Below are 13438 nucleotides of genomic sequence, written 5' to 3' on the forward strand. Positions count from 1 at the left end.
CGGGCCCAGTGACGCACCAGGGACGCGGCAGTGGCGGCCCGGGACCGGCGGGATCAGCATGGTGGGCCGGGAGCCGGCCGGGGTGCGGGCGGTCCGGCTGGGATCGGGGCTCTCCTTAGCTCATCGCGGCTGTGTGTCCGTGTCCTTGCAGGGGAAGCAGAAGAAGGCGCGGAAGTACGCGGTCATGAAGCGCATGATCAGCCTCCGGGATGAGCGCCTGTGAGTGCGGCTGCGGCTGCGGCTGCGGCTGGGCCCGCGGCTGGGCCCGCGCGGGGCCCTGGAGCGTCCTCGTGTCCCGGGCGGGAGGGGCGGGAGGAGGTCCCGGCCCAGGTCTCTCCGCCGCCGGTAGCTCTTCCTTATCGCTGTACCACCGTAGTGCCTGTGTTTCTTTGCAGTAAAGAGAAGGATCGCGCAAAAGCCCCCGTGAAGAAGAAGGAGGACCCGAGTGCCATCAAAGAGCGAGAGGTGTAAGTGCTGCCGAGGCACTGGGGAGGGAGAGGAGGAAGGAGGGAGGGCCGGCCACGCTGCAGGCTGGAACTGAGGGTGTTTCTGAGCGATACTGTCAGAAGAAGTGGTGCCTCAAACGGAAGGATTGTGCTTGGGAGGCAGCAGGAGGCCTGATGGGTTTTTCTGCTCATTAGCCTTCTTTCATTCTGTGCAAGTTGTAGGATTGGGCGTAATGTTAAATGCAATTAACTGTTTTGAATTCTTTGTCTTCCTGGCAGCCCCCAGCATCCCTCTTGCTTGTTCTTCCAATATAATACACAGCTGGGTCCCCCTTACCACATCCTGGTTGACACTAACTTCATCAACTTCTCCATCAAGGCCAAACTGGACCTAGTGCAGTCGATGATGGACTGTCTCTATGCCAAGTGTGAGTTTCTGCACCACTCACAGCTTTTTCAGACCACACAATGCCAGTGTGCTCATAATGTGCTTTGTCAGCCTCATGCCACTGGCTGAGAATAACAGAAATCTTGCAAAAAGAATATGTGCTATAATCATGGAGCTGTGGTAACCCTGGCCATGTCTCTGGTTTCAGTCAAGTAACAGTTTTAGAATGCTAATCTCAGCAAAGGTAGGGTACTAATAACTTAAAATTACCATGGCATGGTTAAACTTGGTGGCTCTACATTTCATCACCTTGTAACATTATCAGTTGTCACTGTAAGTAATACATTATAGAGTTCCATGATGTTTCTGGGGCATGTGGGCAGTATGTAGGGGTCTGGGAATAAATACTGCTTTGCTTTTTGCATTTAGGTATTCCGTGTATCACAGATTGTGTAATGGGTGAAATCGAGAAGCTGGGACAGAAGTACCGTGTGGCATTAAGGTAGGTGCAGGGTGTTCTTCTCTCTTTCTAGAACTTAATGCTTTGATATAAATAAATGAAAAACACTTGCTATGACAGGTGTTCCTGCACTAGAGGGTGGTTAGGTTGTGGCAGGGTCCTGAACTTGGTACTAAGAAATACTTAACCTATAATAACTAGACAAGTTGCATTTTTTTTTTTTTTTTTTGCAGGTCATTTTGGTTGACCTTTGTCTACCATTTACTCGATCCCTTCATTCCTTGTTTTGAGAACAATGTTCTGTATATCACAGAAAGGGCTGTTCTTGTTCCTCCATACTGTGTTACTGTACTCTCTGGTCTGGTTGCTGTGATGCTGCTTTTTATGTCCCCACAGAATTGCCAAGGACCCTCGGTTTGAACGCTTGCCATGTATGCACAAAGGAACCTACGCCGATGACTGCTTGGTGCAGAGGGTCACTCAGGTATTCCCCTTCTGACATTTTCTGTACCGTGCTAACATACTAAAAATTCCTGAACCCTCGTAATTACTGACTGACTTAAATTTCCCACAGAGTAACTATAAAATCTCACCAAGGGGCATTTTCAGTTCTAACACAACTTTATTTGATGCAAGGTATTATATTCCCTGAGCATTCTTGTTGTATAGGACAGCATCAAGAAGCACTTAGGATGGGAAAGCTGTCAGCTTGAAAGGCTGGACAGAGTTTCAGAGATTTCTTGAGTCTGTTTTGATGGGCAGAAGGATGTTATTAGTCTTCTGTGGAATTCTGTAGAAGTGCTGGTAATGCCTTGCTAAGGACTCTCAGCCTCCTTGTGTTCAGTGAGCTCACTGAATAGGAGCGTTTGGTCAGCCATGACTCCTTTCTGGGGTTCGCTGGTGTTGAACCTGACTTGCCTTCTGGTTTTTTGCAGCACAAATGTTACATTGTGGCCACAGTGGATAAAGAGCTCAAGCGGAGAATACGAAAAATCCCTGGAGTGCCCATAATGTATATTTCCAGGCACAGGTAAGGACCCCCTGACAGGATGGAATCCTGCCCAGTGCAGTCCTTGTCTGACAGGGACTCTGTCACCATGCACTTCTCTCCTTCATTGTCTACAGTGCAGGCTGCAGTAAAGGGCCTGGTGTTTGCAAAGAAGTTGAAGTACAGCTACTGCTGGGAAGAGACTGGTCACAGACCCATTTTCATTGCAGTCTACATGTTCACTTGTCTTTACCTGAAAAAGTGGTTTCCTTAAGGCTAGTGTTTCCACAGATAGTTTTGCTTACCAGTAGCAGCAGGACTACCAGGCAAATGCATTAAAAGAACCATTCCTGTTCCATATTCTATTTGGTAGCTTTGTGTACCCTCAGCTAAGAGACTGAATTTGCTTCTTAAGTAAAAACCAAACCAACTCGAAAGGATACTAGTGCAGCATGATGGAAAGTAGGAGCTTGATTGCTATAGACATGTAAAGTTTTAACTGATCTATAATTACAATGTGGCTCAAAAGATTTTTCTCTCAAAACACCTTTTCTCCTTATTCACTGTGGCCATGAACTTTTGGAAAAGGCTGCCAAGGGTGGCGATGGAGTCACCATCCCTGGGGGTGTTCAGGAAATAACTGTACATGGCACTTAGTGCCATGGTCTAATTCTCAAGCTGATATTCAGTCAAAGGCTGGACTCAGTGATCTTGGAGGTCTTTTCCAATCTAAATGATTCTATGAATTATAAGTTAAATGTCTAAAGATTTATTTTTTGTGGTGATCTGCTCTTAAATCCTAAGTCAGATCTTACAAAACTGCAGGGTTTTTTCCTTCTCTGGAGATGGTGAGTTTTTGAGATGTCTGATTACTGAGTTTAAGGTGAAGAATAACAGCAACCGTATGAAGACTTTTTACTTTCAGAAGTAATATTTTTCTTCCTGGGGATCTGAGCTGCAGATAGAAATGCAACAATTGACTATTCAGTTTACCTGTAAGCCTGTTGCTGCATGGGTATCACAAATGAATGCTTTAGTCCACTTGAAGAATCACTGTCAAGGGTACACTAGCAAAAGCAGCTTTTAATATAAGATTGTAGCAGTGCGACTTTAACAGAGTTTAATGGCAAGGTTCATTCTATTACTACATGGATGAAACATATAAAGGAAAATAGACTTAAAATCACTTTAGAATGTTGTGCATGGAGACCAGAAGCACAAAGGACGACCCTCCCATTGAGTCATGACGCTCAGTAAGGATCACCTTGCTTTCCAAACTCCTGATGGAGTCCAGGTGCATCCAATCTTAGTCCCATACTTGGTCAACAGCCAGTCCAGGAAAGCTCTAAGGGCCTCACTTAAGACCACTGCTTATAGGGTCACAAAATGATTGCTTTTAGTAGTCATAAATTTTACATCTTGGCCATAATCCAGATTGGTAACTACTAGAGTTTCCAAAACTCTGGTAACATTGGTACCATTCCACTCAGGCCACGACTTAGATAGGATTGTCAGAGGATGACTGGCAATCTCATCCTTCTCCATAGATCAACAACAGGAGTTCCCAGTGCAGTCAGCGCTGTTCTCACCTTAGTCATGCAAGGCTTCCTGGTATGCTCAAGGGATGCTTCACCACCTAACTCATTACACAAAAGCCAAAGCCTAGCAGGAATCCCTGAGATGGTAGTGCAGCCCTGAGGAGGAAGAGGGAGTAGATGCACCACCACAGTGGGAACGGGAGCAAGTAGAATAGGTTGTCTTCATAAGTTTTCCTTCTTTCTCAGGTACAATATTGAGAGGATGCCAGATGATTATGGAGCTCCCCGATTCTAACCTGTCCAGTCAAGCCATCAATGCCCGGACTGTGAGCCAGGATAAGGATCCTTCTGATTCTACCCTCCTTCTTTCTTCTTTTGTTGGAACTCTGCTCATAGGACTCTGGACAGCACCAAACTGACTTCTTAACCTTGTTTTTATAAGAAAAAGCTATTTTGAAGAATCTGGTTTTCTTAATCCATCCTCTGCCTTGGTCTGATTACCTACAGCTGGGAGAAGCATATGGGAAACAGAGGGCAGCAGGACCAAGAATGTGCCTAGCTCTGCATCGGGACCATTGGAAAACGTGATTTCAGCATTCTGAATGAAATACTGCTCATGCAACTCTTACTAAGAATTAAACCACAAGAGATTTTAAAAGTTTCTTACTGCTGCACTGGAGTATACCTGGGTCAGGTATTCCTTTGGGAAGCTACCTCACACCTGGTCAGTCAAATCAGAACCTGCATTCTGCACAAAAGACATCAGATCTGCACCAGCTGATGGCTTTCTCTAGAAAAGCAGTCTAGATTTTCATTCAGAATTGATAGGCTTTTATTCAGCTGCACAGTGAATGAAGTTTAAGTGTCCTCTCAGACTGCTCTTCCTGTACTTGATTAGCTGGCAGCCCAGTCCTTTTGCTTACATTTAGAGTGGTGCAGCGCAGGGTTGGGTTGGGACAAGTCTTTCACTCCTGTTTCTTTGGGTCCTATGCACCTCAAAGCCTTATCACTTTTGTTACATACCAGGGACAAGAAGGAAAGTGTCTAATGGACAAAAGTGTTAATTTGGGCTGGGAGCACAGTCGTGGAGGAATAAGCACAATGGTTGCAGATAAAGAGTCTTCCAGAGACCTGCAGAATTTGCTGCAGGGAAGGAAGTGGTCAGGGAGGGAAGGAAAAGAAATTATTAAACCACATGAAGAAATGTAGGGGGGAAAGTATTTCAAAGCCATAACTGGGCATTCTCATATCTCCTCCATTATTCCTTCATTTTTAGCAATATAATTTGCTCTTATGCTCTCTGCTGTGTGGTGCAGAGAAGGTCACCAGGAGCCAACATGCCAAAGCACACTTCCTGGCCAAAATGCTGGATCAGTAGTAGAGGAGAAGACTGAAAATTTATATTCTTGGTGTAATTAAGAAAATTTCCAAAGCTTAAGAACTTTATCCTTAAGGATAAAGCTGTCTATCCCAAACCTTACACTGGTTTGGCTGCAGAGGTGGCCACAAAGGCCAACAGCATCCTTGCCTGTATCAGAAACAGTGTGGCCAGCAGGACTAGGGACGTGATCCTCCCCCTGTTGGTGCTGGTGAGGCTGCACTTTGAGTCCTGTGTTTAGTTCTGGGTCCCTCAGTACAAGACAGGACACTGAGGTGCTGGAGCATGTCCAGAGAAGGGTATTGGAGCTGGTGAAGGGCCTGGAGCACAAGTCTGATGAGAAGCAACTGAGAGAGCTGGCATTTAGTCTGGAGAAAAGAAAGCTCGAGACCTTAAGACTCCCTACAACTACCAGAAAGGAGGTTGTAGCCAGGTGGGCATCAGTCTCTTCTCCCAGATAACAGGTGACAGGATAAGAGGAAGTGGCCTCAAGTTGTGCCATAGGAAGATTGGATATTGGGAAAAAATGCTTGACTGAAAAGTTGGTCAAGCATTGGAGCAGGCTGCCTAGGGAAGTGGTAGAATCACTGGGCCTGGAAGTGTTAAAATGTGGATGGGGTGCTTAGAGACTTGGTTTAGTGGTGGATTTGGCAGTGCTGTGTTAATGGTCAGACTCAATGACCTTGGAGGTCTCTTCCAACCTTAATGATTCTATAATAGCTGAACTTGGCTGTCTGTATGCTGGACAGCATGCAGTAAAGATAATTTCCTGTCTTTGGGAAATGCTCTGACATCCTGGTAACTTCCTTGCCACCACCATACCTCTACAGATACTGCAGGAAACTTTGGGAACACATCAGACCTTCCTCTCGTGCTATCTCTTTGCTTGTTGCAGGCTCACCCATTAAACATCCCTGAAATAACAGCATACTGACTCTTTGAAAATTTAGCCCCTTCCAGGCTATCACAATTAAAGTTAATTTTCTCCACCTCTAGCCAGGAAGAAAGTAGCCAGCAATGGAGAGATTTTATAGTTAGTATATAATACATAGATTTCAAAAATAATATCCTTAGTTTTGTTATCTCAATCCAATCCATATTTCTTTAAGCTAATGATCAAGTATTGTCATGAACATTTGAAGCCCATGTTTAGTCAAGTGAGGACTGAGAAACAGTTGTAGGATCAGATCTCTGTAACTTGCTTTTCAGAATAGTTCTGAAAAATTATGAAGAAGTCGAAAGACTTATTTGAGTCAATAGTTAACTAGAATTGTTCCAGTGCAAATAACTTCACTTGAATTAACCTAAGTGGAAGGAGACTGGGGAAGAAAGAAGAAAGGAATGGACACTTAGGGTAACATTTGAAAATAGTCTTTCTGGCACAGAAGAGGTCAAAGGCACAGCAGCCTGATGAATTTGGGGAACATATACCTGCCAGCAGAATGCCTTTTGCAGGGACTTCATGAAACTATATGTATTTAGCATGAACAGTGGGTAGGCATCAAGCTAAATGTGCTCATTTACTGAAGTCTTTTATTCTTTTTACTCTGCCTTGTTTTAGTAAAAGGAGGAAGAATCTGGAATAGGTATGAGGCAATTGATAAAGATGTGTTAGGAGGGTTGGAGGATGAGCAGAAGAAAGTATTGGCAGCGAGCAAACCCATCAGGACATTTTTATTAGTTGAGTATAATTGCTAAGACAAAAAACTTGGCTATTAACTCGAAGAGTCTGATCAGAAGATAAACAGGACAGGAGAGGACCACCTGAATGATCAGGTGCTTCTCCTGCAATGCCAGACAGCCTGTGTACCAAACACTTGGTTCAGAGGAAAATGATCACTCCACGCACACCATGGCACCCCAGTGTCTGATCCAATTCACAGTATGTCAGAGGAGGAAAGATCATTGTCACAGGAAAGAGTTTGGTAAACTGGAATATTTTGATGTTCCCACAAATGCAGAACTCCGTCAGTCCAAACCAGAAGAGAAGTTCCTTCCTGACTCAACTCTGGCAGTTGGTTTAAACCTGCACAGGACTTATATATCAGATGCTTGCAGTGTTTCTTAGTAATTAGAGAATTCAGCCTCCCTGCTAACTTCCCATCTCCTGCTGTAGCCGGTTTCCATAGCTTCTGAAGACAGAGAACGTATGGGAGCACCACATAAAGAAAATCTGAATATATGCAAAGAATGGTAGAAAATAATTTCTACTCCTTTCTGGAGCCACCAGAAAGATTACTACACCAGATTACTACAGCCTTACCCGATGAAGAAATTTAAGCTGCTGATCCAAGATGGAACACTGGTTAATTGAGGGGTAACTAAATGTGTATAATAGTGTTTGGAAGCAGGAAGAACATGAGCTATTTACAAAAAATAACCCAAACCAACATGATGGCACCCATTAATATTACAGACTGAGCAGAATAAAAGAATAAAAAGAACATATTCTGAATAGAAGAATCAGAGGGCATAATCTGAACTTAACAGGGTTGCTTTTTTGGTAAGATTGTGTATTAAAGTCAGTGTACCTTGTCTGGTGGGAGTCAACTGTACTGCAGACCAAACCAGATTTGAATATTGGAAAAGCATCTGTCAAGTTATTTGGAAGTTAGATTTTGGCTTCCACAATGTAGGCTGGAAAGCAATTGCCCTGAAAGTGTTTAGGTATGCGTATTCTCTCATAAGGGAAGTAACAAGTCTCTTGACAATATTGAGTGACCACAACAAACAGCAAAAACAGCATGAAATAACTGTTAGTAAACTGATCACAAGAGAACTCACGGAGAGTGAATAGATCAGGAGGATAAATTAAAGGATGTTTGCAACAGGAATTCCCTGTATTGGAAGGACAGGGTTTCAAAAGCTTAGTGAGTAAACTGGCCCATAGAACTCAGGTACATAAATGCTAAGTACAGGATAATGAACAGTAGATGTGGGCTAAAAATACAAATGCTATCTGAAAGTCATATTCACTGCAAGAGAAATCTAAATAGACCGTCCTAAAATAGAAAAGGATAAATAATCACCTCTAAATAAAAAGAAGAGATACTAAAGAATAGAAAAGGCAGTTCTATAAGTATTCAGATAGTTTTCTTAAAGATTTGCATCTCAGTTGAATTTAGTCAAATATTTTCTTGCCGATTCATGGTGTATCTCCTCTGTGGATTTCCTGAAATTTAGCAACAAATGAACATAAAATTTAGCCTTTTCACCAGAGAGGATAAAGCTTCTTCTCTACCTAGCAATGTGATTTTCTTGATATTTCTCCTGACTGAAAAGTCCTAGGACCTTTCCTCCACACCTGCCTTTCTCCGGTGGCCAGGGATCCGTGATTCAGCAGGCATGAGCTGCGGGGTGAACGTGACGGGAGTTGCTCGGGCTCGCTGTGCTGGCGGAGGAGGCCGAGCGCAGGCAGCCGGCCGTGCTGCTGCCCGGCTGAGCCCGCCGCACTGCCCCGCTGCTGGAATTCACTCACACGCGCCTCTGCCCTGCCACAGGAGTTCAGCACTGGGCATCAGTCACTGCTAAGTGCCTACAGAACATATTTTTATGTTTAACTCAATGCTTCAGCGTGGGTAACCGAGGGCACCGACGCCGCCGTCCGAGGGACGCCACGGGGCCCGCTATACACAGCCTAGCTTGCGGAGGGCCTGCGGCACCCTACACACAGCGGAAGTCCCGGCGCCGGGCCCGCAGTGGCTCCCGTGCATCGCCAGCCCCCGTCCCGTCTCCTGTCCCGTCCCGATTGTCTGTCTGTCGCTCCGGGCTCGCCTCCCGCCTCGGCCCGCGCTGCAGGCAGCTGTCCGCTAGGCGACGCTGTCCCCCGCCCAGCGGGGCGCTCTGGCGCGGCGCTCACGCTCGACTGCCCGGCGGGGGTGGGGCCTTCCCGCGCAGGCGCCGTGCGCCGCCCGCCGCCGCGGCCTGTGTCCGCTCCGCGCTCCGCCATGTACCCGGCCTGGGGCTTGTACGGGGCGGCCGGGCACTACCCGCCGCCCCCCCCCCCCCTCCCCCCGCCCCCGCCGCTGCCCATCCCTCCCCCCAGCGTGCCGCCTCCCGCTGTTCCGCCGATGCCGCTTCCCAGCTACCCGCCGCCGGGGCCCGCGCCCCCCGCCGCCGCGCCGCCGCCCGCCGGTTCCTCGGGGTTCCTGAGCCTGCAGGAGCAGCACCTGGCCCAGCTGCAGCAGCTCCAGCAGATGCACCAGAAGCAGCTGCAGTCCGTACTCCTGGGTCCCCCGCCGCCGCCGGGCCCGCCCCCGCCGGGGCTGCCGCCGCCGCCGCTGCCCGGCTCCTTCACCGACTGGCAGCAGCAGCCGCCGGTGCCACCGGTGCCGCCGCCGGTCCGCAGCTACCAGAAGCAGTACGCCCACCGTGAGCCACCGCCTCGCAAGCCGCCCCCCGCGGCCCGGGACCGCGACGGGCAGGAGCCGCCGGGCGGGCACGGCGACTGGGGCGAGCCGATGCCCGCCGAGCCGGTGCCCATGGACATGGAGCTGTCCTCGCCGCCGCAGTCCCCGCAGGCCGGCGCCCAGCCCTACCTGCCCCCCGCCCAGCCGTACCTGCCGCCGCCCANNCTGCCCCGGGCGCAGCCCTCCCAGCCGCCCCCCTCCTTTTCCGAGCCGCCGCCCTCCTACCTGGAGCCCCCGCCGGCCACCGCCTCCCAGCCCTACCTGCCGCCTCCTGCCCAGGGCTACATGGCACATCCCCAGCCCTACCTGCTCTCCTCCCAGGCCTCTCCCTCCCAGCCCGCTCTGGCCCCCTCCATCCCTCCCCCGGTCAAGCCGTCGCAGGCTCATTTCCCCCCGCCCCAGGCGTCCTTGCCCCCGCCCGCCGCTGCCCAGCCGGAGGCCCCGCAAGGTGCCGCCAAGGAGGGCGGTGGCACGGAGCAGCCGGACCCCTCCACCATGACTCCCCAGGTAAGGCCGCCCGGCTGGCAGCGGGGAGTCGCCAGGGCAGCGGTGGCGATGAGCCGCTGTGTACCGAGTGTTGCAAAGGTCCCCGAGTAAGGGCAGTTAATAAACACACTATATTTGCATAATATTGAAAGAATTTGGACGCAGTCCGTGGAAGTGTGGCAATGGCACAGCTCAGGGGAGCCTTCGTAAAGGCTGATTGGTAGGGATGTAATAAATTATCATTTCTCGAGAAAAAATGTTTAGGGAAAAATGTGAATCCTGGCTGACTTTAATTTTCTTGAGCGTGCGTTGGTCTCTGGAGAATGTATTCCAAAGTACAGCATGTGGGTGACCCGCCCCTAACCTCTGTTGGCTTTGTCCGGCCAGTTGTGAGATGCAGCAGTGTTTCCTTGTTGCACATTGCAATGTCACTTGTTTTTAATGGGTTGAGTTGCAGTTGTCTGCCTGATCAGTGTAGAATTGTGACTATTTTAATCTTACAACACACAGTTAAAGCTGCAGAAATGTTTCTGTTGCAGTACGTACTTGCCCTCTTCTTTGTGCTACATGTGCTTGATTTTCCAGTATAAAATTGGATAGGGCATTGGAGGGAAATGTTCTGAAATGCCTTGAAGTGAAAAATGTTACAGTTGTGTGATTTTTATGTGTACACTTGGGCCAATATGCTGCAAGATGTTTGTGTGCTTCACTTCCTAAATGAGACCAGTTCCAGTGAACTTGATGGGACTATTCATCTGCATTGTCAGGGAGAATCCAGGCTTGAGGTTCATGCACAGCGAGGCACATGTTGGGGCCCTCAGCCATGTACATGGGTCAGGCAGATTCACTGAGGCTTTTGCAAGGGTTTAGAGTTATCTTATTAGGATCCACCTGCAAGGACAAAATTGAACTGCATACTTGGAAATTTCTTTATTTCAATCTGGTTTTTTGGTAAATTGATCTTAGGGTTCTGATTTGAAGCTAGGTTTGCAAAAATCGTGTTGTGTCATATTGAAGTCACTGACACTTTAAATTTGCTGATTGCTGGGCATGCCGTTTTTACGTTTGTGCCATATAAATAATTACTGCCTGGCAAAGTAGTGCTTTCAGTTCATCTCTGTCCTGGGTTGACTATATGATGCTTTTATCGCCAATCGTCTTGTTCTGTTTATACTGAACAATAAGTTTTACACGGCGGGAGGGGCAATTGAATCTGCTTTTGTAGAGAAGCCCCTTTGGGGGTTATCTCCCAAACTTGCCCTAAACCAGGACAATCTCGCTTAATTTTATGCTGGATTTGGACAGTACTAATTGATCTCTTACAGTGATAACAACAAGACTTCATTTTTTTAATGACAAAACCAAAACCTCAAAAAATCACGTGTAGAAACTGGTGTTAATTTGGTATTGAGTCAGCTTGTTGACTTCTTAAGTTATTGAACTCAATGATAAAATATTGATAAAATATCTCCATAAGACTTGCAAATAATGCTTTATTGTGGTGCACACATGGAAGCAGCAGAATACTGCTGAAGTTTATGTTGTCTGGTTTATGAGTGTTTATACAAACAGCTTCTATCTTGAGTAGTTTGCTTGCCCTCATTCACAGGTCAATGTTAATCGAAAAGGAATATGATATTTTCCTGGTCATAACTTTGTTATAACAGATTGATACGATTTTGGCTATCTTAGGCTGTAAAATGAGACAGGATTTGGAGTAACAAGTTTTTACACTATAAGGAATGGGAAAAGCTAAGTGTAGTGATGCTTTCATGCCTTGTAGTAATCTGAAAAGCCAAGTGAAGAAACAGTGTAGTTTGTCATTTGTAGTATCCTATTAAGCCGTTGTTTAAACTGGCAATTGAAAGCAATTATTTCTGTTTCTCATCCCACAGTAGCAGGGGCTGCAGACAAATATATCAGTGTTTTTCTCTTAACTCAGAAGATATTACACAATTTGCCATGAGTTGGTGTTTTATTATTTTTCTTTCCAGTCTAAAATACTGTTCTTTCCCTTGACAGTATCGTCAGTTTAGTGTAGTTTCTTCTGTGGGTATTTAGTTGGATTAAATTGCTCTATTCTTGTCAAATGAAGTTAAAATAACTGTGGTATTTCCTTAGTGTTCCGTCTGATACTCGGGTAATGTGTGCTGCTATTTGTTTACCGTATCACAGACTGGGTAAGGTTGGAAGGGAGCACAGGGGGTCATCTGGTTCAACCTCCCTGCTCAAGCAGGGTCATCCCATAGCACATGGCACAGAGTTGTGTATTCCAAACAGTTATTGAATATCTTCAGTGAGAGTGACTCCACAGTCTCTCTGGGCAATCTGTTACAGTGCTCAGTCACCTGCCTGGTAAAAAAGTTCTTTCTCATATTCAGGTGGAACTTCAGTGCATCAGTTTCTGCCTGTTGCCCCTTTCCTTGTTCCTTGGCACTACTAAGAAAAGCCTGGATCCTTCCTCTTGGCACCCTCCCTTCAGATACTTGTGCACGTTGACGAGGTCCCCTCTCAGTTGTCTTCTCATGGCTCAGCAGGCCCAGCTCCCTCAGCCTGTTCTTACTACAGAGAGATGCTCCACTCCACTGACATTTTCATCGCCCTCCACTGGACTTGTTCCAGGAGTTCAAGTCTCTCTTGTACTGAGGAGCCCAGAACTGGACACAACACTCAGGTGTGGCCTCACCAGGGCTGAGGGGCAGGATCACCTCTCTCAACCTGCTGGCAATGCTCTTCCTACTCCAAGGATGCATGGGTACCTCTCTACCCATAAATACGCATTTATCTACATCTGTTAAAGCTACCTCAGCTTTACCACCTCACCATTTAGCAGACTGCTCTGCTCTTTAAACAGCCCTTTTGTTTTGTAGAGGGTACTAAACCATTATTTTGCAATTTTCACCTGGAAAGGATATAGTGTCCCCCACAATAGGTATTATGTTATGGCCTAGGGTCACCTATATTAGCTGTTGAGATGAACTCTCTGTGTGTGGAGACACAAGGCTTGACTCCATTTCAGAAGGCTGATTTATTATATGTTATATTAAAACACTACATAAAAACTATATTAAAGAACAGAGAGAAAAGAAAGATCAGAAGGCTACAAAGAGCAGAAATAGAACAGAATGCATAACAAAAATCCTGTGACTGCTCACAGCCTTGGCACAGGTGCCTGAGATTGGTCATCAATTGAAAACAATCGACATGGACCAATTGAAGATGCACCTGTTGCATTCCACAGCAGCAGATAGTTATTGTTTACATTTCTTTCCTGAGGCTCTCAGCTCCTCAGGAGGGGAAAAATCCCAGGAAAGGATTTTTAACAAAATACCATAACTACAATTA

The 13438-nt window shown here is 46.9% G+C and overlaps 2 protein-coding genes across 5 annotated transcripts in view; both read left to right on the forward strand.

Moving 5' to 3' along the window:
- The first annotated feature begins 16 nt into the window (after positions 1-16).
- Positions 17-4481, forward strand: FCF1 (FCF1 rRNA-processing protein). The gene is made up of 8 exons (XM_041472060.1): positions 17-61; positions 152-219; positions 396-467; positions 726-874; positions 1264-1336; positions 1691-1778; positions 2230-2324; positions 4067-4481. Exons 1-8 carry the CDS (start codon positions 59-61, stop codon positions 4113-4115), a joined length of 597 nt encoding a protein of 198 aa, XP_041327994.1. The 5' UTR covers positions 17-58; the 3' UTR covers positions 4116-4481.
- A 4609-nt stretch (positions 4482-9090) lies between these two features.
- Positions 9091-13438, forward strand: part of YLPM1 (YLP motif containing 1) — a 36465-nt gene continuing 32117 nt past the window's right edge. For all 4 annotated transcript variants that reach the window (XR_005955493.1, XM_041471911.1, XM_041471912.1 and 1 more), the window contains exon 1: positions 9091-10114. Coding sequence is in view for 3 of the 4 variants with exons in the window: in XM_041471911.1 (XP_041327845.1) it covers positions 9146-10114 (969 nt within the window). In the remaining variant the exon portion in view is untranslated. The remainder of the gene's footprint in view (positions 10115-13438) is intronic.

Source organism: Pyrgilauda ruficollis, unplaced genomic scaffold (assembly GCF_017590135.1).
Source record: "Pyrgilauda ruficollis isolate IOZ18807 unplaced genomic scaffold, ASM1759013v1 scaffold28, whole genome shotgun sequence".
In the NCBI taxonomy this organism is placed as follows: domain Eukaryota; kingdom Metazoa; phylum Chordata; class Aves; order Passeriformes; family Passeridae; genus Pyrgilauda; species Pyrgilauda ruficollis.

Bases quoted from the DNA above. Each gene is read 5' to 3' on its own strand.
- FCF1 (XM_041472060.1), top strand. The intron at 875-1,263 runs GTGAGTTTCTGC...TTTTGCATTTAG, and splicing joins GGACTGTCTCTATGCCAAGT to GTATTCCGTGTATCACAGAT. The intron at 1,779-2,229 runs GTATTCCCCTTC...GGTTTTTTGCAG, and splicing joins TGGTGCAGAGGGTCACTCAG to CACAAATGTTACATTGTGGC.